Here is a 27307-nt window from a genome sequence, read left to right as displayed (position 1 = left end):
ATGTAATGTCACTGATTAACAGTCTGATCACAGGGAACATACTCCTTTATGAACAAGTCTGTCAATGTCAAAAAAACCCGGTTATCATTGTATCCTGAAAATCTGCCATGGCAGATTGAAGGATAAAATTGCATTAGTAACCTGCACGATTGTAGACTAAGAATCAGAATTATGCACTCAATCAACTCAGCATGATGCCACTCAGCAGACTGATTAACAAGACTGTAGCAATATGACATCTAATGGCATATTCAATAACTACACCCTACTTCCACCCACATTCAGTAATTTGTAGGTCCCCCGTCATACAGTGACACATTGACCAATCAGCCTCAGAAAGATAAATGTTTCAGCCCCCTACCTGTTGTTATGTTCAACCTCGACAACTCACAATAGGACAAAGGCCTACTACTTATGAGAGAGGGAACCGTTAAAAACCACTAAACCACTGGGTCAAAGAATCAAACTAATAATTCTTTTGAAAAATATTTAACAAAAAATACTCAAAAAAGGCAAAAGTCAAAGAATAAAGTTCAAAGGGTAAAAAATACAAAAAATGGAGTATTTCCAAAAAAAAAAGAAAACAAGGCAAAGCAAACCAAATAAAAAACAAAGCCAAATCCACAAGATCAAAAGAAAAGCCAAAAAACAGTGCCGATAATAACAACAAAATCCAAACACACTACGAAAATTCAATTCAGGGGAGTCAAACATCACAAGCAGGAAACTAATGCCTCAGAACTGGCTTGAGACATCTCTGGCCTTTAAATAGAGCCATATCCCAGCAGGACTGGGTGCAAGATAAGAAGCTATGCCTGAACAATGAGCCCACTCATCTACAAACCCACTCACAAAGGGGCCAGTTTAGAATCACTACAACCTACCACATGTCTTCGTGATGTGGGAAGAAAACTACAGCACCTGGAGACAAACCTTCACAAACACAGTAAGGACCTGCCAACTCCATGCAGGCAGTAGCCAATCCACAATATGAACCCATGACAAATGGATCCATGAGGCAACAGTGCTAACTACTGCACAGCTTTGCCAGTCTTTATCTAAAACTTGCAGGCTAATCGCAAATAATTTCCTCATTTAGTAAATCCCTCCAGTTTCAAGGACTTTTTGTTTAAAGTTTCAGACTCATACTGTTTTCTTTCTTATAATTACTTGTAATAAGCAATGTGTTAGCTGACTGAATGTTGTTTCCTGACTCTACAACATTTCTATTTCAAATTTTTAAATTATCACTTAAACTACCCAGAAGATGCAGACATAGTGTTAATTAAAATGTCTCCTCTAGTATCATTTTTCACTGCTCATATGTGAAGGGCGCAGAGGGATCTGTTGAAAATATAATTAATTGTTTTTTAGGGCTTAGTATAGCAAAGAAACATGACATAGAGACAATGAACTTGTCAAATGTAAAATTCCACCTAAAACTACACTGGCCTTTTAGAATATCCCCCTTGAAATACGATTGCTTCATAAATAAAAGAAGAGTTGGATTGCGCTGGCCACTGCTTTGCACTCGTTACTGCTGGGATTGGCACATGAACTCCAAACTGTCCAGCTTCACAAAAAATGGTTGCAACTCAATTATTCAGGTTTGTACAACTGCCACATCAAGTTTTATTTAGCTGTTGACATTTAGTTACTTTGATAATATTCTGCATTCAATACAAAATTGACTTCATCATCTGCATAGGAAACTCTCCAGTGTTGCATTAACATTAAACATATACAATGGCTAGAAAAATCATGAGTATCTTTTGGAAACAACCATATTTATATAAAAATCTGCCTTAAAATATGTCTGATCTTCATCTAAGGTACGGTAGTAAACAAACACAATTTGTTTCAAACAACAATGCACAGATTTTTGTATTGTTCTTGTACATACAGAATACAGCGTCCAGACATTCAAACAGGTGTAGGTTGTTAAATGTATGAGATCCTTTAGGGCTGGGATATACTTGACGCTAAGCACCGTGGATGCTACTGCTCTGCAAGCAGTGTACTGACTATACTTGTGCACATATTTTATGCATACTTGGAGGATTCCACAAGGTGGCAGTGTGAGATGCTGTTGTGAAGGTGCAAAAAAGATGGCAACAGTGACACAGAAGATGATATGTGAGACTTTTAAATGTATGGTGTCATTAGGAATGTGCGACACTTGTATTGCCTATGCGAGAAATGGACGAAGAAAAGCACCATGAATAATTTCGTATGTCAGTATTTAACTTTGATGATTTGCTTCACCACATGGAACCATTCATCAAACACCGAAGAACACACATTCATCCTGTTGGAGCTGCCGTCATACTTCGTTGTCTTGTAATGGCCAAATCCCACTTCTTTTCTCGGAAACATTCCATTTTGCACGGACATATCTGTCTCAGATTTGCTTCCATTTCATCTTACATGTTTCCATGTTCAAAGAACTGGTGATTTGATGCCAGCTGTTCTGAAAAGCATGATTATCACTATGAAGATATTTATAGTAAACAACATTGCTGATGTACAAAAACCTGAACACACATGCTACCCAAATTTTTAATGGTACTACAACTTGCACATGTGTCACGTTTATTTGTGGATGATGTGCTCAGAAGACTCATCAAAAGAGCGCTGGGAACGTGTGGCAGCCATGATGCGTTTTGAGCATCAAGTATATACTGGCCCTTAGGCTGATGGCTTCAACAAAATCTAACTGGAGTCTGGAGTTGGCCAACCTGGAGTCCAACCTAATGAAATTAGACTGGAGGTGTGGCTTAGAGATCCTTTGACCAATAAAAAACAGTCAGACATTTTGAGTTTGCTATTTACAAGGAGCTTCGGTTGATGTGAAGAATGCCTCACAAAGACGAGATCTCAGAAGATCAACATTCGAGAGTTATCGATTTACATACAGATAGAAAGGATTACAATATAATCTCAAAGAATTGAGATATTTGTCATTTCACAGTTAGACAAACTGTCTATACTGTAGATGGAGATGATTTAGTACTGTAGCTACTCTCCTTGTAGGTGGGAACACAGGTAGAAAAAGAACCCAAGAGTGACAGCTAAACGCCTGAAGGAATCAGTGGAACAGGTTATTTAATGAGTCTACCATACATAAAATGTTAAACAGGCATAGTATCCATGGCAAGTCACCAAGGAAGAAGCCACTGCTGAAATGTGTTATCTTAACACTCCACAATGCCATTAGGAAAATGTTTTGTGAACTGATGAAACTAAGGTTGAATTGTTCAGGAGGAATATGCAGCAATACGTATGGTGCAAAAAGGGCACCGCATGCTAACATGAAAACACCATCTGAAAGGTGATGCACAATGGAGGAAACATGATGATTTTAGACTGTTTTGCTGCCTTTGATGGCCTGTACAGATTGCCATCATTGAGGGGTAATATCCTGCAGTGTAATGTAAGGTTGCCTATCCGTCACTGGAAGCTCAGTAGAATTTGGGTGATGGAACAGGAGCATAAATATAAACACAAAGTAAATCTACTACAGGATGGCTTCATACAACAAAATCCTGCATTTGGAGCGGTCTAGGATCCCAGGCTTTAACCCAATAGAGATGTCATGAAACAAACTCAAGAGAGATGTTCATATTAGACATGTTAAGAATATGACTGAGCCATAGCAGTTCTGTAACGAAGAATGATCCAAAATTCATTGTGAACGTTGTGTGGGTCTGATCCTCAATTACCGGAAGGACTTCTTAGAGGTTACTGCTGTCAAAGGAGGTTTGATCAGATATTAAATCCAAGGTATTTTTTTTCCACAGCACACTGTGAATCTTTGATGGGTGTGTTCAATGATGACTTGAACATTATAATTGTTTGTGTGTTATTAGTGTGAGCAAATTGGGTTTGACATGTGATTTAAATGAAGACCAGATCACATTTTATGACCAACTAATGCTGGAAACCAGGTAGCTCCAAAGGGTTTGCATACTTTATTATTTCACTGTACATTAATACTATATATAGAAACTCCTTTTGTATTTATACCTTTACAGTTTACTTTAGATTAGATTAGATTAGATTAGATTAGATTAGATTAGATTAGATTAGATTAGATTAGATTAACTGTATTAATCCCAAGGGGAAATTTAGATACATGAAGCAGAAGAAACATAAAAAACAAAGATACAGACTCACAAGACAAATAATACAATCAACCAATAGACAAATACATAAATAAATACTGTAATAATAGAGTGTCAGCATTTAGTTTGGCCACCAGGAAGAACCATTGAATTGCCTGATAGCTGTGGTCAGTAAAGACCCCCAGAGATGCTTCTTAGCATACCATGGTGGAATGAGCCTGCAGCTAAAAGTGCTTCAAGAGAGCACCTCCTGGAGTGGATGTTGAAGATCTTTCATGGTGGCATCCAATTTTGCTACCACCATCTTTTGCACAACAACTTCTATTGTGTCCAGGTAATGATAAGTTTGCTCAGGCACTGTGTTGCTTTCACACTTAGTTTAAGAATGGTGATTTTGCTATGGTCATAATCCAGATCCAACAATCCAGATGATTTGTTATAACTGATATTTCTATTTGAATAACTGGACAATAGGGAAACTTCATAATTGCAAAAATTTGGCAGTTTCTTTTTTACTTTTTAATCAAATCTTGACAAGGTGGACACTGCTGCCTCATAGTTTGAGGGACTTGAATCTTAAGGCAGTTTCCCTATGTGGAGTCTGTCTATTGGTTGTCCCTTTGTTCATAAGAATTTAATGTGATTTCTTGACAATTTTAGGCAGATGTTCAAGGGGGGTTGTATGTATGAGATTGCCCTGTGATGGACTGGCATCTCAAACTGTACTGGTTTCTTATTCAAAGAACTGGGGAGGACAAATATTGCTCATAAATATTAAGAGATTGCTGAGCACATCCTGACAGAAACATTTTGCACTCTGTATATGTCAGGCTATTCAACAAGACAATATGAGTACAACTAACACAGTTAAAGCAGCTTGGAAGGTTGAGACTTTAAACCAAATGTGTTAACAACGTCATTCAGAGCAACAACCTAAACTGTTTTTTTTTTGGAAAAATGTTATTTTTTTTTATATGGACAGACAGTGAGACAAAATAACATTGGACAGTAGAGCAGAAGGCATGCTGGATTAGACCATACAGTTGATTCACTGTGGCTCAAAGGCACTAAACCACTCTGGGCTCCACTTGAAGATAACAAAACAAATACCAGTTGGGAACCTCGGCATTGAGATCTTTATAATCATATAATTTTTTTTTCATTATAGGGTCATTGGGAGCCAGAGACTATGTTTAAAATATTGAGTACAGGTATGGGAAACAAATGTGGGGAAAAAGATCCATATAATATGCACACAGATTAATGAGCAAAACAGTAGTATTACAGCGGGATCTGTTAAATATCCAGCAGCTACTCATCTTGTAATGATGGCTCATACTGTGGAACAATTTAAGTACTCAGTATTATAAATTGTCAGACATTCACTCAGTAGTGGGGATTATAACAAGTATCTCCTGCACTGTGAAGCATTTTGGATTTTTACATTGAAAAATTAATGAATTGGGATTGTTGGTTTTAAATAGAGCTTGGTATGAATGGGATGTCAGCAGAGTATTAAAGGAATACTCAACCAAAAAATGATATTGCTTAATATGTTACTTACACCTAGTATGTAGTGATGGCCAAGAAATGGAGATAAAAAATGTTTTTGATACAATATAAGACTATGGTGACCAATGATGCGCTACAGCAAACAACGTTAAAATGTTGCATGTTACTCGTGCTGCATAATCCTATCTATCTATCTATCTATCTATCTATCTATCTATCTATCTATCTATCTATCTATCTATCTATCTATCTATCTATCTATCTATCTATCTATCTATCTATCTATCTATCTATTGTGGTGGATTGCCGGCATTTTACTCCGGCCCTCACCCCCAGGCCGCCAGGAGGAGCCCTCCGGACAGCATGATCGTGCCCCGAGTTCCAGCAGGGCCTCATGGACTTTGTAGTTTGTATACACAGCCCTGCTGCATACCTTGGGGGCCACCGGGAGTCGCTGTAGGGGGGCTAGCGGGCTCTTATGTGCCCTATAACCCGGGAGTGCATCATCATCACGTGACAGGAAGGAACGACGTGCTCCCGGGCTGAAGAAAAGGACTGTTTACCCTGACCCGGAAGGAATAAGGACTTGTGGGTTTGGACAGGAACCACTTCCGGGTCAGGGGATATAAAAGGACTGTGGGAAAGCCCAGACAGTGAGCTGAGCTGGGAGGTAGGGTGGCAAGTGTCTGGGCGAGAAGGAGAGAGTACTATTGTGAGAGTTTATTGTTTATATGAGTGTGGAGTGGAGGGTGCTTTGTGCACTGTACTTAAAGAAAATAAAAGAGTCTTGTACTTTTATCCAGTGTCTGGAGTGGTACCTGAGGGTGTTAGAGGTGGCTCCACGCCTCTACTGCGACACTATCTATCTATCTATCTATCTATCTATCTATCTATCTATCTATCTATCTATCTATCTATCTATCTATCTATCTATCTATCTATCTATCTATCTATCTATCTATCTAATCCACATGAAGTCACCCAGTTGTATGTTCACAATGTCCTAAACACATGTATTTTTAGCAAAATATTTCTAAACCACTAACGTCGCACTGGACGATAACGTGCCGTGAATACACTTGACTTGAGCATTCATAGTTTTCCTACTGTTTCTCTGTACGTTTAGCATTCGTTTGCTCAGAGGTTGACGCGCTTGTCCTGAGCAGCTCTTCTTTTCTCTCCCCTAGCGCCCCGCTTCTTCTCTTCTTGCGTCGGCATTTTCTCACGTTAAAACTGATTAAGTCAGTGCTTGTGTTGCAATTACTTTGTATGTTTTCCTTAATTTTTCACATAAGCTGGCACTTAAGTCTTCAATCTGCCTCAAGAATGATTTAAGATATGAAGTGATGGTGAAGGTGGTAGGGATGAGAACGGCACCCGTACGCATGTGCCGCACGGCTGCCCTGCTGGCTGCTGCCAAGAGTTGATTTTACAATAAAAGAAACTAAAAATAAAAAGAGGAATAACCTTGGAGGTCAATCATCACCCTGAAAGCAGACAGTAGATGTCACATAGTATATGTGTATCAAATTTCAGGTTAATAGGTCAAACGGTTTGCGAGCTAAAGGTGATTTAAAATCCTGGACAGACAAACAAACAGTCACAGTAGCGTATTATATAATCCATCCATCCATCCATCCATTATCCAACCCACTATATCCTAACTACAGGGTCATGGGGGTATTATATAGTCACTTCCCAAAATCATTTTCATGAACTAAAGCAGAATGTGCTCAGAAACAAACAAGCATTTGAATTGTAGACTCTTCTACCGTCATTACATTTACATTCATAGCCACAACTGGATTACCTCGCGATTATTTAGCAGCAGGCTGTGAGTACATCTCTAGTATTCTGGCTTTCTCCTTATTGAATTATCTCAGAAGGAGAATATCTTTAACTTTTAATCTTTAGTTTTACATGCCTCTCAGTGAACTATGCCCTGTTGATATCACCTGTCAAGCAATGTTAGCCAATAAATAAGCTGTTACTTTGCTGGTCATATGACCAATGAATGGGAACAGGGCTTCAGCTGAAATGTGTTAGTTCATTTTCTCATTTTAGTTCACAAGAGAGTTTTCAGGAAGTGATTTATTTAACATTATTTTAAGGAAAAATATGTGTGTTTGGGACATTGTGAGCATATGACTGGATGACTTTTTTTATTGTTGTTTTGTACAAAAACATATGATTAAAATTGTTTTTCAGCCATCATTACAAACTAGGTCGGATAAATAAGAGATAAAAAAAATACTTTTGCTTTGCGCCCTCCCCAACCATAACCTATCGTCTATGGGGAGGAGTGAAAGCTTTAGATTTATCAAAAATTTTGATCTCTTGTATTCGATGGATCTCAAAGTTTTATGGTAGACGATACCGAAAGCATCGATATCTCAATGATGTGTATGTCTCTGTCTGTGTGTGCGTCTGTGTGTCACAGTTTCTTGAGGACAAACTAGAGCTAAAACAGCTGGACGGAAAAACACCAAACTCAAAACTTAAGCCTGTTATGAGATGATGATGTGCTGATTAGTTTTTGAGCCAAATCGTGCAAGATAAAGAGGAACCCTCCAATATCGTAATTCAGCAATTAATTATGAATTCTTATCGTCAACTGTTATTGTCATGACCTATTTTATGATCAGAAAGATCAGCATCAGAGAAATAAATACTGAAATGTTATTGAATAGTTTGAGTAACTTGGTTCTTAGGGTGCAAAGCCTACTGACGCTCACATCCAATTTTTTTTTGAGTGGAATATACCTTGAAAGAGGCTGGATCATGTAACAGTATATATCTAAGTTACAAACTGGCTTATATTTGGTATTGATTTTCAAGAAGACCACTTCATGTAATAGTAATAGTCCTCATAATCTGGTCTCGAAGAAAATGGTCCTAAAATGCATCAGCCATTCAATTGGAACTTTACTGTTTCAGAATATGTGGCAACAATCCTGATCACAGAATGGATGATTTCAAGGAACTTTTGGTATAAAATCCAAAGGCATGGTTTTGTTTTAATGAAGTTTTGCAGAACTTCAGAGAAATATAAATTGTTAAATATATAAGTAAGTGGGTGTTAATCATTACATAGTTGAGATATACATTAATATACAACATTGATTTCCTTATAATATTTCATTTTTTATGTTCAGGCAGATAACAGTGAACTGTATTGCTGATACGTGACGAGTGCCTGAGCAAATCAAGAACCTCATCCCATACATGTGTTTCTGTGCCCCTATGTTCTCCATTTAAGGTGATGGCAGACCTGTTTTTTTGGTTAAGATGGGTTTGAGTGTGACAGCTGCATGCAAGACAAGAACAAATCCATGGCAGCATGCCAGTCTGTCACCAGGTCTGAACTGAAACCCAAACATCAGGCTAATTTCTGCTTGCATATAACCTGGCCATCTCTGGGCTGATGGAGGAACCTGAAGTATGTAGACAACCCCCAAGTAGACAAGAGAAGAACATGCAGAACAAGTCCCTAGATCCGGTGGATAAAGATACTAGATAAGGTACAATAGATACATTCTGATACCGGTAGCCATTTGATGCACTTTTTGTATGGAATAGCTCTATCTATTTTTAGTGTTATATGTCTGTTCACTCACAAATGTCCAGAAGCTGTTTATTGAGGCTTAAAGGAAGGTGTGAATGGCACATTGCGCAGTTTAACAGAATATGTCCACTTTCGAACAATAAGCCAATATTCAATTTTGCTAGCTTTTCTGCTAGGTGGAGTCCTCTCTGAAACATGGAGGTGCCCCGAATTCCTGCAGGGCATCATGGACATTGGAGTTTTCCTTCACAGCCCTGCTGGATTCCGTGGGGGCCACCAGGGAATGCTGCAGGGAGGCACAAGGATTTATATTTTCATTATAGCCCAGAAGTACTACCTCGTCACGAGGAAAGAAGAAATGAAGTACTTCCGGGCTGAAGAAAAAGAAGAGTTTTGATCTGACCCGGAAGCGCTAGGAAGTCATGTGGACTGAGGGACAGAGGCATTTCCAGGTCAAGGACTTTAAAAGGACTATGGGAAACCCCAGAAGACTGAGCCGGAGTTGGGTGGGAGTGTGACGGAGCTGCTGGGAGGAGAGGAGGATTTATTGTTTAGTGTATTGTTGATTATTGAGTATTGTGGTGGTGGAGGTGCTTTGTGCACATTATTATAATAATAAATTTAGTTTTGGGACTTTTACCTGGTGTCTGATGTGTCATCTGCGGGTTCAAGGGGCCGATAGCGCCCCCTATCTGTCACACTGTATATAAGCAACTGAAACTCTTCAGATGTTACAGTAAGTGCATATTGACCACTACAGACAGAAATGTTATACCATTACTGGTGACGTGCATGTGCCCATAGCAAGCACACAAGAGTCACATGGTGGTTGGTTTTAGGACTTCCTGACTGTAAAATGCTCTTACTTCTTAAAATGTGGGAACCCCTTTAGCATTTTATAACACATGAAATGTGTTATAAAATGCTAAACACATGTATGAAACAAGGAAGGTAAAATGTATTAGCAGAATGTTTAGTAAACCTTAATGAAGTACAGTAACAGATGGAGACATCCAGCAACATCTGCACAGAAAGGTTCAAACAAGCATGCCATATAAATGAGCAACGTAGAGACATCATGGGATGTTCTTTTCCTGACAGGTTCTTTACACCCTAAGCTATACTGCATGCCCAAAGCCAAAGAGATGTCTGCACTTTCTTTTATTGTAAATGCTGTTTGCCAAAGTAGTGCTCAGAGCATTCTAGCATAGCAGTGCAGCTCTTGGTTTCAATACCTTCATTAATAAAGCACACTGTGTTATTTAGAAGACTCTTTGGGCCTCAGCTGGAGAGAAATGAACCCTTTCAGGCAGAAAAACAAATTTACACTGGAGTCAGCAAAATATGGCACCAGTCATTAATTACAAGTGCAAATGGATGGCTTCTCGGAAATATGTTGTGATCTTCGCTTTTAAGTGCACTATAAAGTAAAGTAAAAGTAATCCACCCAACCCAATTAAGGGTGACAGGGAATCAGAGTCTATCCTGGCAGCATTTTTATATCACTAGGAAGTGATGTCAGGCACTGTGGGTCACATGACAAACAACCACCTCTGCAACTGCAGACACTATGGTGGCACTCTTAAGAATACAAAAAGACACCGTGCAATGGTAAACGTAAAACAAAATATACTTAACAGAGAAATACAATGAATATGAATAATGTAACATGATCCGGAGAATCATGACATGTATATGGTGGGAAGGATGATCCATGACGCCAGCATCTAAAATATATTGGGGACACATTCATAAAAACCACAAACTACCTAGATAGATAGATAGATAGATAGATAGATAGATAGATAGATAGATAGATAGATAGATAGATAGATAGATAGATAGATAGATAGATAGATAGATAGATAGATAGATAGATAGATAGATAGATAGATAGATAGATAGATAGATAGATAGATAAGCACTTTATATGCCTAACTAGATAGATAATATACACACACATACTATGGTCTGAACACACACCAGAATGACTAAAAAGGAAGAAACTTATTAAAACAAAAGAACAGAAAAGTTCTGACTTGGCAGTCATAGTCGCAGTGGAGATTATGTAGGCATATTGCTGTTGGTATAAAGGAGCAACGTTTCTTGACACACTTCTGCTGAATAATTTGTTAGCTTAAAGTCCTCAGTGTTAATATGTCCCAGAGAGGATGTGCAGCATTGTTCATAATGGCACTCAGTCTTGTTTTAATTCTTTCCTTCGCCTCGACCTCCAGGGGGTCCACAGAGTGTCCTACAACTGGGATTTCCCTTTTAATTAGCCTGTTGATTTGGTGGGCCTCTCTTGAAGTCATGTTACTAGCCCAGCAGACCACAGCATAGGAAATCACACTAGCCATCAGAGAATGTGTGAAAGGATGTCACTTCTCACATTAAAGGAGCACGGTCTCCTAAAGAAAAAGAGCCCGCTCTGCTCTTTCTTATACAGTTCTTCTGTGTTACAAGATCAGTTTAACCTGTCATTAATGTGGTGTAGTAAGTGAAGCGTAAAGGAAACAGGATTAGTCCTTGTGCTGCTCCAGTGTTGCTCACATCCATATCAGAAACAGTCACACAAACTGCAGTTTGCCCAAATGATAGTCCATTATCCAGGACACCATTGGCTCAACCACCTGCATATCTCTGAGTTTACTCCTTAACAGGGATGGCTGTATAATCCTCACAGTGCTGGCAGTTTTGTCCAGGTGAGAATAAGCCTTGTGGAACATACAGATACAGTAATTGCATCCTCCACTCCAGTCTTTGTCCAATAGGAAAATGGGTCCAGGTGGTCTACCACAAGAGGACTCGTATAATCCAGCACCAGTCTCTCAAAGGTCTTCATGACGTGAGATGTAAGTGTCCCTGGTCTGTAGTCATTAGGTGAAGAGGCACCTTCTTTCTTTGGAACAGGAACAACGGCACTTTCTGATGCCATAAGGTCAGACTGAACATGTGACAGAGGACACCACAAGTTGGACAACACAGGCCTTAAGAACTCAAGGACTGGCCCCTTTTCCTATGTGTAGCTACACTCCTGAATTCAAGCCTGGAATCTCTGCTCAGTGAGTAGCTTTTGAGCTTGGCATTCCCCAGAATGGCTTCCAAGTCTGGAATATCATTCTAAAGTTTTGTGGCTCACCCGTGAGCCCCAGTTCATCCTGTATTCCTGTGTCTTGATACACAGCCTTGGATATAAACTGCAATTATCAACCATGACAGCCTCACAAATCCAGCAGCCTGGCTGTGAATTCAGTGCCTCCAAATGAATAAGAAGATATGCACACAATTATTTTAAGAAATGTATTTGACGTATCTCGGGATGGATAGGAATTTATTTCATTTGAAATATTTCAAATTGCACTTTTCAAATATGACTTAAATATAATTTTGAATTACTCTGGAATGCATTAGAGATATTTTCAAATTACATGAAAAATCTCTCTAAATGATAATTCAGTTTACCACATAATTGAAATCCCAGCACTTATGTACTGTACAACGGGCTTAGCACCACAACCTACTTAAACCAATGAAGGCTCATCCACATGTGTTCTCATTTCCTTTATTCTGCCTCTTATGTTCATGGGTCAATATCCCTGCCCATAATGTGAAGCTGTCTTCCTCTGTGAAGTGGGATTCCATCAATGTATTGTGTTCAAGTGCTATTATCATCCGGTTACTCAGCCTATTAAAATTGTATTTTTTTTATTAGTTATGCATTTTTGCTGCTCGACTGCCTAAATTGACTGCAAGATCATTACAAATGGTACATAAGTAAATAAACCCCGGCTAAATAAATGCCAACAAAGCAGGGCAGTTAATACATGACAGTCCTCTTTGTAGAATTTTCCTATAACTTAACGCATACATGCTGACCCCTCAGACGAGATTGATGGACACAGCTTGAAGAAAGACGATGACCTTTCTAAGTAGTTATTTTATGTTTTTTGCAATACGTGAGAATATAACATAACATTCTCTAATGTATTTAAACCTACAAAGAAAAAATGTGCTTCAGTTTAACAGAGACGCTATAATTAGGTGTTCCAGAAGACTGTGTACTTGAAATTATGATAAACACTATTAATTTTTTTGAAAAAATTCAGGAAGTGGTGGTCGGCACTTTAAAATGCCAGGTGCCAGTGAACAGGCTGGAGTGTAAAAGTCTATTGTTGAAGGTGCCATAGTGTTGCTACAATTTACAGTGTTAAATGTCAGTCAGTCAGTCATTTTCCAACCTGCTATATCCTAACTACTGGGTCACAGGGGTCTGCTGGAGCCAATCCCAGCCAGCACAGGATGCAAAGCAGGAACAAATCCCAGGCAGGGCACCAGCCCACCACAGGACACACACACACCAAGCACACACTAGGGACAATTTAGGATTGCTAATATACCTAACCTGCATGTTTTTGGACTGTGGGCGGAAACTGGACCACCGCCAGGAAACCCACACAGACATGGAGAGAACATGCAAACTCCACACAGGAAGGACCCAGGAAGCAAACCCAGGTCTCCTTTCTGCGAGGCAGCAGTGCTACCACTGCGCCACCATGCCACCCCAGTGTTAAATGTTTAAATAAAAAATGCAACTATAACAGCGGTTAATGCTTCTCTTTCAGTTCTTCGGAGAGGTGGGTTTGGTTCTCAGCCTGGCCTGTCTGGAGTTTGCATGTCCTCCTCATGCCAGGTTTTTATGTACTCAAGCATGGACATGCTAAGTTAATAGCTGACTTTAAAATGGCCTGGTAAGACTGACTGTGGGTACAGGTATGAGTGCCCCATCCAGGATTTGTTCCTGCCTTGTACCTAAAGATGTCCACGCCCCGTGACCCTATGATGGATTAAGGTGGCCCAGAAACTGGTTGGATGAGAGGATGAAAAACTGATTGAGGTCTGCTTTGCAATGAATTTGCATCCTGTCCATGGTTGCACCTTGTATAGACAAGATCTTTATTAAAGTTCTAATGTTGTTTCACTGCAAGATGTCTTTCTTTGTATCATGTCAATTCTTAACATAGATTTTCCTACAAAGGGGTCCTTTCCTTTATAAGACATTGTATTCAGTTCATTCATCTACATACTGTGTGAATCTGGGGTGGATTAAGTGGATTAGAAAGTGGATCAATATTCAATACAAGTCATCCATTTATGTTCTAACTCATTTATTCCAGATGCAGCATCAGTCACAAGGAAGAAAGCAGCACAGGATGGGACACCAGTCCATCACAGGAAACACACAAGTACACTTGGAACACCCATTCAAAACAAGCTAATTCAGTGCTAATTTAGCTAATTAAGTAAGCTAATTTAATGCTACAAATTAATCTAACACATGCATACATTTCTTGTGGGGTGGAAGGAAAACCAGAGTACCTAAGGGGAAATCCACAAAGAGAACATGCAAACTTGGCGCAGATGGGTGACCAGGCTGGGATCTGAACCCAGCCACCTGAAACTCTGTTCTTCTGTGCCTCGATTCCCACTACTTGCCAGACTTCATGAACTGTACGGGTTTCCAAATGCAAACGGATTATCAAAAGACCCCAATTACTATGCAATATACACATAAATATATACAAAGAAAGACAGGGAAAATGCACATTATAAATGGAAGGATGGCTTCTGATTCCAGAATAATGCAAAGCTTTCAATATGTATGTAAAAAAACAAGAACATACTGTGATGGTCATCAAGGAGCCTGAGTTATTCTCAGCACCGTAAGGCTGGTACCAACTATATGCCCACAACTTTGGCATTACCTACTTCCCAGGCAAGTGAGAATGAGCCAAGGCAAGGAAGTAAACAAGTGTGAGACTTACTTGTCGAAAGCAGTAATATAAATGTACATTCATAAATGTGTAAACGGTGTAGTTAAAAAAAGTTATTAAATAAATAAAACCATAAAATTGTGCCATCAAGAACTAATAAAGTTTTCCGGGGTGCTCAAAATCTAAATCCAATAAATACATTTAAATCCAGATCAGAAAGGTAAAATCACTACTTTTCTTCCTTCATGCACTTTTTCAGTCTTCCTCAGGACCCGTGGGCCTCTCATCCTGCTGCATCCTCCTGATCCATCACCTCAGCCCGTATCCGTGGGTGCAAAGCTGCCACCTCCTTCAGTCACAGCAACTCTCATGGCACCGTGCCCTCTCTAAGATGCCACCATGTTAGGACCCTATCCCTCCTCCTGCTCCCATGGACCCCCTCTCTCCCTCTTGCCAGTTCTGCCTTTCAGTTTTGTCAGCTGCCGAAAGTGCCACCACCTTTCAGAGCTCCCCTTAAACTCATCAGCAGTACAGTGCTGCTCAGTTTGTCCTCCTGAGTGTGCCAAAAAATAATCACTTTCTATCCGTAGTTACTTTTTTTTTTTTGCACTAACCTGCTCTCTTTTGATGTACCCTTTGGTGCTCTGACGGTGTCTCCTAACTATCACACAGCTGCTGCCAGGCAATCATCAATTAACACAGACACAAGCTGGCATGTGCATGCCCCTGCACCAACCTGAGCAACACGGGTTGTGATTAAAACAATTCACACTCCCTTACTTGTTTTATGACATCGACCTGTTGTAAATATCAAAAATGGTGGCCTTTATTAATATCAATCACAAAGGGAAAGAGATAAATCAATGAAGATCACACGGTAGCATTGGAAGCCTTGTCTTCAAGGTGTGGTAGCTTCCCCATTTAGTCACGTTGCCCTCACCTCCCATTTGTCCCTCACTCCCTAGATCTCTCTCATTCTTTCTGTCTCCCACTTGCTACAGAACTCTCCTTTTGAATCCAGGGACACCAGGCTAGAGTGCCTTCTAGCTACCCCAAGGGTCACAACTCCACTGAGCCTTGGGCATCCATTACAGGAAGTTGCTCCAAGTTTCCTCTGTTGTGCAGCTTTGTCAGACTTCCCTCTCTATGTGCTAGACTGCCTTATACCTAGCTTCCACGTGCATCACTCTCTAACTTGGTCTGATGCTTTCAGAGGATTTCATTCTACGGTACCTTTTAACATGACAGACCAAACTGCAGCCTGGTGGCCTCTTCCTACCCACAATGACGTGAGAAGATTCTTTCAAATCACCACCGTGGGCATCTTTCTTCATATGTGGTACCTCTGCTTTGCTCCATCTAGGTACTATTAGTCCCCTGACAAACAATTCTATGTCACACATTTTTTTATGTTCTTGATGATAGAAATAAGCAAACATTTGCCAGGTGGCCACACAAGCTCCATTCAGACAGTCTGCAATGAACTTGTTTAGATGCTACTGACCAACAGTAGCACTCCCATTTTCTCTTGTGATTTGTTACCCAGTGAGCAAAGGTGACACATCATTGGGACAGAGCACAGCAAGGTGCCCGCTTCCCAAACCCAACACATACAGACACAAGGCACAAGTCGAGCACAACACAGTTTTTACTTGGCTATGGGAAACTCTTCTCAAATCGTTTCCCACACAAGCACAATATAAAGCACAATACAGCTCACAGCAATGCTTTTCTCTTCTCGGTCTCTCCTTCTCTCTTTCTCTCTGACTGCCTTCACTCACCTTCCTCTCAACTCTGGCCCTGGAGAAGTGGCAGCTGGCCCATTAGCATAGATGGAAGCCCGACAACATAAGGCTCTGAAGCCCCTGAAGAACCTCCTGGTGGCACCCCCTGAACTCAACATGGCTAAGCAACCAAACTCCAACCCTCAACATGTCCTATGGGAATCCGTGGTAAGCTCCAATTAAGGGTTTGCCACCTAGCAATCTGGGAGAGATAATGCCCTGTGGACATTCTCTCCCCAGTGCTTCCTTTAAGAAGGTGTTGCAGTTAGTTAATGGCCCTGGCCGTCCGCCACAAAGGTGTGAAAACAAACACTTCAGTGTGGCAAGCAGGGCATTGGCAGGGTGCAGTTAACCCTCTGCTTGTGCTGGATAAGGAGAAGACAGAGGAATGGGTAATGATCCCTCAGGACCGTAGACACCTTCAGACCCAACAAGTTGCTGTCTGTCTGCCTATAATGTAAGACAGGCTACAGTCAGATAGTACAATAGAATGGTGGAATACCTCCTTCCCAATAGAGGGCAGAACATGGCCCCGAGTTAAAAGAAACTGGTCAATGATACCCTTTAAAGAGTTGTAACCTCCAGTGAATTCGGTGGCAGTACGAAATCCCAGAATGGAAGGAGCGATAGGTGAGACAACCTTAGAAAATACCTTAGAGAACTGTGAAAGTGTGAGTGGTCTCACTTTGAGGACCCGGAATGGGAGTTTAATGCCAACTCAGCCCATAAGCCCTTTGAGCTTAGAGAAAAGGGTTGAGTTGAGCAAGGGATATATGTAGGGAAGGACTGTAAGCAAGAAGTGTGAGAAGAGTGCTTGACTGTTATTAAAAGGGTGAAGATGTGGGTTTGACAGTAGATCAACATCTGTATGGTTAGGATCAGCAAGAGAGAAGTGCTATTATGTTCCTTTTGTTTACAGGTTTCATGGGTGGTCTTCTCTTAGGTGTTTTTCCAATAAACGGTCCTACCTGACATTTATACTGGGTGAGGAGGGCTGACACGAGGGACTATTAAAGATCACAAAGACATTAAACATTGTCACGCATGCGTGCCAGAGGTTCGCCTTTCAGATTTACAGTAACTAAGGTATGTGGTACCGCCCCAGAATGAGAGAGGTACTGTCATTAACAATTTTCTCTCGCAGTGCTGAGAAATAGCCCCTTGGGGGCAATGGAGACCCACCATTTCTGGTCCAACCGATATAAAACGGAGTCACCCCCAAAAGGTGGCATCTCATTTGGACCCAAGAGCCAGACCGTAATTGCCCGAATACAACCCCAGAGGGAGATAAGAGGCCACAGCCTGTACTGTTTGCCTCTTACCGTCATGCGCCTGTTAAGTTCTTTTCTTGCTTTGTTTGAGATTAAAAGGAGGTTTGCCCGATTGGTACCCTAACTCTTTTGGGACTTGTTCTGCCTCCTTGCGCACCTGCCTACAACATACAGCATGCAAGGGGGTGGCATTTAATTTTCAATGCTATAGTGATGCATTGTGGGATATTGTTTGACATCATTCCTCTCTTACACCTCTGCTAAAGCTCTCTACTTTTCTGACATTTCCTCCAGTCTTCATACCAGCTCACTTCCCAATTCCAAACAAACATCACCTATTAAATCTTTACAACATTTTTTAGTGTTTTTAAAAGCATGTTACAGCAAAGCTCAACTCTTTTCGTTTATCACATCTGTTACCCCACATACAAGAAATTCCATTGCTATCTGTAGTCTTGTGCAGACTTGCATGCTCTGAATGATTCCATTTTTAGTGAATTTTAAAGGAGGTTATTGTGTAAGAAAAATATGTAACATTTATAAATTAAAGTGGGGAAACATTTTACTGCAGTTAGTTTACTAATCGTGATGGTCTGAGGGTGTTTATGCTTAATTTCTTGCTTTTTGTTGGTTAATAACACTACCGTAAGTAATCTGTCAGCTGCAACAGGGAAAGCCGCCTCCAGGATGCTGACCATAATTCACTTTCCCAATCATCTGCCTGTGTTCCTTTGCCCGTTTTAACCTTTTCTTTTTATTTGCCAGTTCACATCTAGCTTTTTCTTTGAAACTTTGCCTCTGAGGCCAATATCCCAGAATCATCTTTTCCCTTGTGCAGGTGACACTGGTATTTGGTGTGTATTTAATGAAGGAGACAACTGAGGACCTGTTAGGTGTTTGTTTCTCAAACTACAGACAGCGATGTCCTTATCCTTCTTATGCAGTTGCCCATCTGTCCCTTTGCCTTCTTTTTCTATCCTGGTTAGTTCTAGTTTAGACAGTAATGGACACCTTCATATTTTCTTTGGAATCTATCACATTGAATGAACTTCATTTTGAATTAAACAACGGACTGACATAATTCTTGAGAAAGCCATTTCATTTTGGCCACTTTTGAACCCAGAACTGAACTTTAGGAATGCCAGTACCTTGCAGCCCAAGTGAACAGAATGACAGGTTTCAGTGGTACTATTGCAGTTAGAAAGGTTTCTCTAATAATCAAGGACTAAGTAAGGATAAGCTATAGGAGCTGACCATTAATACACTCATAGAACAGTTACAAATATGGAGCTTTGCAGACATATCTGAATAATAAATTAAAAATCATTTATTTCAAGCAATTATAGTCACCATAAACACTAGTAATAATATTACATTGTATTTATATAGTGCTGTCACAGGTAGTCCATGGTGCAGGGTGACTTTTTAAATAGATAATCAGGACCCATAAAGTGCAACCTTGGAAAAGGCATGGCTGTGTGAGATGCCGCCACTCTGGGATTGGTTGCATTAGCTTGGCCATTGGTGGGCACACAAGTGCAAAAGCAAGCCAATCGCTCAGGTACCACATTCACGCCTCGATGTGTATGGAGATTCGCACCTACGCCCAATTAGCTTAATCAAGTTAGTATAAAAGGAGTCTACACTGGAAAGAAGGAAAGATGGGATTGGAAAAGGAAAGAGATAATGAAAAGAAAGAGGCTCGAGAAAGTGGAAGTTAAATGATGGAAGTGAAGGGCAGGAGCGAGCAAGAGCTGGTGTGAACGGGAGGAAGCAGGTGGATGGGAGCGGAGCCCCAGGAAAGGAGTGTGTGGCTGGTGCTCCAGGGAATTGAGGGTTGCTCATGTTGAGCATGGAAGCAGGAGCAACAACAATACCCCAGAAGACTCCCCCGCAAGACTGGTTGAAGGGGTGGAGGCTCGGCGGTGCCCCATGGATCACCATGGGATGGGCGGTGGGAACACAAACAGATCAGAAGGTTATCTGTACCACGTCTCTCCGTGCTGTGAGACCCGAGCAGGGTAAGCCAGAAGGATGTCAGTTTTAAAGGGAAGCATCAGGGATTTAAAAAATTTTTTTTAATTTTAAAGGGAAGGATCGGAGATTTTTAGAGAAGATTCCTGCAGTGTTTTATGGATTATTTATTGAATTTTGGATGCACTGCACTCTCGGACACTTTTGCTGTTTATTTGGTTTTCAAATAAAAGCATTGACATTTTTGCACCTACCCCTTGCCTGGATGTATGTGTCCTCATCTACCCAGCTCATATTGACGGTGGCAGGTCCAACAGGCTCCTGGAAAGAACTGGTAGCGTGGAGCCAACCCACATCGTCACAAGTGCCTTTCCCATGCTCAGGGCACTTTACGCCTTGGTAATATCTCCACATATATAAAATCCAATGTTTCACTGTCTGTCTGTCTGTCTGTCTGTCTGTCTGTCTGTCTGTCTGTCTGTCTGTCTGTCTGTCTGTCTGTCTGTCTGCTACATAACAGATTTAGATCGGGTTTTTTCCTATAATTTGCTTGAACATTGCGGTTGATTTTGCGACTACTCTGACCGCACTTAGTATCATAGTTTGCTTGCGGCAGCGATTTATTCGCGCAAATCCAACAGAAAGGCTGTGGGCCAAGGGGAGGGGGAGTGTGACGTCAGGAGTGGGGAGCCAGGCAGGGCCCTCCTCACTCACGTGCCAGCCTCCGTTCGAATTGCTCCACCTCTGGCCATGTTTTGGAGCGGACCTTGCCTCCACTTAGCTAGTGATACCTGTTTTTTATTGATTTTTAAAGTTTGTCCTGTTTCACTACTAAGTGGGTGGAGTTGTGGGGGACGGCTAATTTTAAAATAACTTTAATGGTATCTTCGTAATAGAAGTATCAATTTCTATCAAAAACATAAATTCCTGAGTGACCCTTAACTTTTGAATTCTGGTGTATGTGTGCATTTTTAATTGGCTATGGTTACAATATAAACCATTCCTTTATTTCAATGAGCTTAGTGTATATATTGGACACATGGTTGCTCAGGAGTAAGCACTGCTGCCTCGTGGATTTTGTTGTAATCCTGTGGCCAGTCGTTGTCTATCTCTCTGTATCTGCATGATAATTTCTACAGACACATCAGCTTTCCTCCCACAGCCCCATCTTTAGGTTGATTCTAAACTGGCTCCCTTGTGTGTGCGGACCCTGCCTTATGTCCAACACAGTGCTGTCTTAACAGCATCATAGGCCCCCCGGGAAAAATAGTGTGCTGGGGCCCCAGTTTTAATAGCAAAACAGAAACATACACAGGCATCAGAAACATTGTGAGCCCCTATGCTCCCAGTGTCCCCGGCCAGTACTCATATGTTCAGACGGCCCTGCCCAACATTAGGGTAGTTGTGATCCTGAATAAAATTAGGCGGATGGGAGAAATGTTGTAAGTTTTGCTCCCACTTACTGTCTGAGAAAATTGTCAGCTTGCTTCTGTGCTGTTCACAGCTTTTATATATACACATATATTTTTACAGGCCCTATAAACACTTATTATTCATAGATGAGCAAATAGGATCACTCTAGTCTTGCCGTTTATTTTGTATATAAAGTATCTTGCACATGCTCGCAGCTCTTAGGACTAGCAACCCAATGTGACTGTAAACATAGGCAAAGAGTACAATTTTTCAGTACAGCCACACTGTTTAGTATGAAACCTGCTCATCAGATCACCGACAATCCTGCAACTGTAAGTACACCAGAAAATGGAAAAAAAACGCATCCAATTGCTCAGAGTATGATGTTAATAAAATTAGTAGGTTTATTTCTCATTTGCAAAAAATGATCTTTTTGCAATTGCTGAATGCCACACAGCTTCAGAATCCTAGATTCAGATTATGAGTTGAAGACAACGTCTGTGCAGAATCTGCATGGTCTTCCTGTGCCTGCACTCCAAAGACACACATGTTAAGCTAACTGGTGAATGTAATGCGTGGGGGGGGTTTGTGTCCAAATGTGCCCTGTGATGTTTGGTGTCCACCCTGTGCCTGATGCTGTTGGGATAAGCACTGGCAACTTGTGACACTGAACTGAATACGCTGGTCAGAAAATAGACGGGTGATTCACATGCACTGGTGAGCCTATGTCTGTTGCTGAGCTATAAAATAAGTCACATCACATTTAAAAATTAGAACAGACGAAATCACGTGAAAACAAAAAAGGCTATACAGTAGACCCCCGCGAAGTCACAGTTCAGAGTTCGTGGCTTCAGTCATTCGCAGATTTTTCCTTAGAACCTAACTAATAATTGTTTGTGGAAACCGCAAATATCCTCTGCAATTTTTTATGGCTTTTTCGTGGTAATACTGTACTGTAGAGAGAATACAAAGCAAACATGGAGGAAAAGGCAGCTTGTGATGGTGAAAGTAGCCAATCCGAGAGCGTTATTCATTTCTCCTTGCTGCTGACCGGCTGCTGCCCTGTGACACATCTCCGGCAGATGCATTGCCAGCATTCCCGTATCATAACAGTTTACCACGTGTAACTATCTTGAGTGTTTCGCTGAGCGTTCTCGTGGTTTTAGTTTTGTTCTTCTTAAAGCTCTAAGATGCCACCCAAACACCCTGCACCTTCTAAGGCTTCTGGCAATGAACCAAAGCACCAGAAAAAAAATTAAGACAGTGCAGGAGAAGGTTGAACTACTGGATTTGCTCTCTGAACTAAACAGTTATGCCGTAGTAGCTACCTGAGGAGCTGTAAATCCTCTGCTTTGCTGTGCAGTCAATATCTTCATTATATACCTTCATTGTACTGCACAGCTAATTCATCATCATCATCATCTTCAATCAATATCATTCATTATTGGTGAGTTATTAAATTAAATTATTACGTATTTACCCTTCATATACCAAAGAAAATGTGCTTGCATTAATTACAGTACATATAGGGGTAACATCTGTATTTTACATTCTAGCACTGTGGGAGACATAGCAGTACAGTACTGTACAGTATACGGGTTTAACTTTACATTCTTTTTTTTAGGTAATGTATTAAGCCGGGTTTGAAATGAAATTAAAGTGTTTGGGGGCATATTTAGGGTTTAAACCAGCGTTTCTCAACCTTTAAGTATTTGCGACCCCAGTTTTCATAACAGTTTTAATCGCACCCCCCCCAACGTTTTTTTGAAACCCTATTTTTTTTTCCTATATTTTTTGCTGCCGATACACCGCTACAAGTTTAAAATTTTCCTATGAATAGCGAAATTACGCCACATATGGTTCACAGTTTGAGAACCGCTGGTTTAAACTATGAAAATAGGCATTTATAGGTATTTTTTGACCACATCCAAAATTCACGGTTTTTCACAATTCGCGGGTGCTCTAGGAAAGTAACCCCCGCGAATTTCGGGTGTCATTTGTATTATAAACACACAGCCATTAGAAAATGGGTTATTTGTGGCCCTGTAGGAGTGCACATGTTTAACAACAAAACCCAAATAGTCCATGGCATTCAAGCGATGATTGATTGGTATTAACCGGACCAAAGTGGGCCAAGAAAGCATCTCCCACACCATTACAGCACCACCACCAGCTGGCTCTGTTGACACAAGGCAGGTCAGGTGCTGTTGGTGCCTGGTTCTGACCCTGCCATCTGTGTGCCTCAGCAGAAATCAAGATCAGGTTTATCAGACCAGGCTACGTTTTTTCCAGTCTGTAACCGTCCAGTTTTGGTGAGCCTTTGCCGGCTACAGCCTTAGCTTTCTGTTCTTGGCTGAGAGGACTGGAACTCAACGTGGTCTTCTGCTGTTGTAGCCTATGCACCTCAATGTTAGACATGTTGTGCATTCTGAGATGGTTTTGTGCGCACTGCAGTTGTACAGAGAGATTATCTGAGTTATTGTAGCCTTTCTGTCAGCTTGAACCAGTCTGGCCATTCTCCTCTGACCACTACCCATTGGACTGCTGCTCACTGGATGTTTTTTTTTCATTTTTCATGCCATTCTGAAAATACTCTAGAGACTTGTGTGTAAAAATCTCAGGAGATCAATTAAACCTGTTTGTCTGGCACCACCAATCATACCATGGTTGAGATCACATTTTATTCTCCATTCTAGTGAACTTTCACTGAAGCCCCCACACTGTATCTGCATTGTTTTATGCATACAACTGCATGGATAAACAGGTGTAGAAGTGTCCCTAATAATTTTTCCCAATGAGGACACATGTTAAGAACCTGACTTATGCCCCATCAGATATAACACATAAAGGATAGGTTGTGATCATATTTCAATGGCAAGAGATAATATGCATACAACCCTAAATTGCGATAAATAACTTCAGAGACAATATGGCTTCATCTAGGATGGCTTGGGACCATGACAAAAATCCTGAGAGAAATGCTTAATTAAAGAAAACGTTAAACCCAATGGAAGGAAACTGAAGGCAAAATTCTTGCTTGGTAATTGAGAACGCTGAATATGGCACCACACTTGGTCCTGCTCCTCTGTCACACTGTACTATTTGTTGCCACTTTTTCTGACCTCACGCTCCCTTGGAATGCCCAATACTTACATGTCAAAAACCTGACTTGTGGAAAGAAATACCTGTGGGCTAACTTTTAAGACTGTGGCTTGAAAAAAAAAAAGCCGTGCATAAAAATAAAGATGACTTTGATTATTTCTAGGATCACTGCACTGTGTTCTTATTTGAAAGCACGTTTATGCCACAACACTTCCAACACTGACAATTCCACATGGGCTTTTACCCCAGAATTGTCTTCCACATACATGCCCACCAGGATTACTAGAATACTTCAGACGTTCTGCTGAGTTGAAATGGAGATACGTGATGACTCCACAGGTGTCCTACTATCATTTTGTAATTAAAGCTTCTGCCAGGAAATATTATGTCATGGAGTATTGCTGGATACGCAAATCGGACCACAAACAAATTGCACAGCAAGGCTAACCTGCGTTTTGAGAATCCCTGAAAGGCTTACAAACAATGAAGTGCCCGTTACTAATATGTTCTTTGGATTACTGGGAAACGCCAAACTTTTTAAACCTAAAAACTAAAACAAAATAAAAATCATACTAAAGACTGAGTTAGACTTCTCCGATCGAGTCACCAAAATAAAAATATTTCATTCGCTCGCATTGCATTTCACACTTCGGCAGCACTTTAAAACCCAGAAAGAGCAACCGCTTCTTTGCTCGTCCAGCGCGATTAGAGGATCTTTGATTCAGACAGCCATACAAACGGCTTTGGGGGAGCGGAGGGACGCGATGACAGTGTCCTGACCTTGTAGCCCCCTGCATGTTGAGCTCTGACGTGACACTGCAGCAAACCCGAATTCGGCCTCTCTGTAACATGCTTTATATACAGAAGGAATTCGTGCATTAATCTAGTGTGCGTGTGTGTTTTTAATTATTGTTTTTGTTATTTGCAAACCGAGACGTGCCGTATGTTCTCTGTACAGGCATCGCTCATCGACCCGGGAGAATCCCCATTATCCAATACTAAGGTTTCTTAATTAAAAGAGCGGTTTGACTTACAGAATCGCTAGCGTTCTTCCGCAGGCTACCATGATCGGCGGGCTCCACCAGTCTCTCGAAAGAAGCGGATCCCAAGGATGAGCTTTTCTGGTGGGACAGCACTAAGTGAGACACGACGGGCTTGCTGGGGCTGCCGTGTTTCTGCATTTTAGCTTTGCTGCCGACGTCCAGCCCCGGCGATCCGGAGAGCTTTACGGTTTGCCCGAGCGCCTCGGGCTCCTCTCCTTTACTGCAGAAGAAGTGTTCGTTGTCCAGCGGCTCCGACACCGAGCAGCACAAATTAGGCTGAGAGGACGAGAAGACGCGATCGAGCACTTTATTCCTTTTAGTCTTAAAGGTCCATTTGCCTGCCTCTTTCTTGGGCTCCGCACTGCGGCGATCAGTGCCAAATTTCGGGCTCAAGAAAGGCAGGTTTTTCCAGATTCTCTTCTGGTAGGACAGAGACTCCTGCTCGGTGCCGGCAGCGTTGTCATCCAGAGGCTTGTCATCCATGCTTCGCAGGCAGGAGCAGTAACAGCCAGCCAGCCTTATTCGGACCAAGGGGACCCGCAGTTTCTGCAAGCTGAGCGGCAGATTGAATTGTCAATGGCTGCTCTGGGGAGGGAAAGCGGGTTTTTACAGGCTTGATAAAGTTGGTGCTCTGCAGCGATCAGAGAGCGATCACTTGCCGGCTTCCACCTTTACCGAAACTGAAGTACAGTAAAGCGGCAACATTTCAGAGGAAGCGTGCGTGGCTTACACTCGCGAGCCGCTCCATTTCACCCAGCGCCCAGCGGAGTGGAAAGTTTGAACGCACGTGCCTGACACGACTCGCCTCACCAGCTGGCTCGGGCAGACGGCACGCGTTGATTGGCAGAGCGCACGGAGGATGGGGAGAGGCAGAGCAGCTGCGGTCCAGATGTGCCATTGACTAAAGTCAGGGCTTCATCTGCGGTTCTGGACTATTGATTGGCGTTACTACTTAACAGTGGCGTGGGCAGTGGGACGCCCTCATACATTTATGTTTGTTAGTATTTCATTTTTGTATCTTAAGGAGGATCGGACACCCTTCGAAGTAAAACTGACCTGAGGTCCGATATCCGCCTGTCATTCGCATGTTTCTCTTGAGCCCCCATTCAAGAAACTTCAAATCAGTTTCCCAAGCTTAATTTTTAATTACTTAGCAATCCGCTCTATAAAAACTTCACGAACATTAATAAAGGCCTTACAGAATTAAAACAGTAAAACTTTGAGTGGCAGCGTTGTCTTTTTTTTTAAAAATAAATACATAGCTGAACGGGTTTTAAATGGTTGGATGAACACGTTAATTCATTGGGGTCAAATCTGCTGTCCGACTACCCCAGAGGCTTGAGTCGCCTTCTGTGGTCTGTCTGAAGTTTGAACATTCACACCGCCTGTGTGATTTCACTTCTCATGGTCGTTGCCACACATTTTATTTACTCGTTCTCTTCAATCACACGGAATAAATTTACCTACCGCAAAATACAGCAAGTAAAGATAGCGATATTAAATGCATATTATAACGTCCTTGGCCCGCACCTGAAAGTGACTCAGGGTGCACTTTTAATGCTCCAGAGTGGTTCATCAGAGCGATGACATAAAGGAGCCGTTTGTGATTCCCAAAAAAACATCCACACGAAGGCTTCAGGCAGAACCTTGATTTATATAGATCAGTAACAGGCTCCATAAATAGCCATGAACGGATGATGACAGATGTATGAAATCCCAGTGGCTTCTTGATTTTAAAAGGATTC

The 27307-nt window shown here is 41.3% G+C and overlaps 1 protein-coding gene across 4 annotated transcripts in view; it reads right to left on the bottom strand.

Annotated features, from left to right (window-relative positions):
- The window catches only part of mctp1a (multiple C2 domains, transmembrane 1a), an 890372-nt gene extending 863624 nt beyond the window's left edge, over positions 1-26748 (bottom strand). For all 4 annotated transcript variants that reach the window (XM_051929433.1, XM_051929436.1, XM_051929434.1 and 1 more), the window contains exon 1: positions 25554-26748. In XM_051929433.1, coding sequence (XP_051785393.1) covers positions 25554-26045 — 492 coding nt within the window. In that variant the 5' untranslated portion in view covers positions 26046-26748. The remainder of the gene's footprint in view (positions 1-25553) is intronic.
- Between the last annotated feature and the right edge of the window lie 559 nt (positions 26749-27307).

Source organism: Erpetoichthys calabaricus, chromosome 7, assembly GCF_900747795.2.
Source record: "Erpetoichthys calabaricus chromosome 7, fErpCal1.3, whole genome shotgun sequence".
Classification (NCBI taxonomy): domain Eukaryota; kingdom Metazoa; phylum Chordata; class Cladistia; order Polypteriformes; family Polypteridae; genus Erpetoichthys; species Erpetoichthys calabaricus.
The sequence above is the reverse complement of the archived record's forward strand: the minus strand, read 5'-3'. Positions and strand labels throughout refer to the sequence as shown.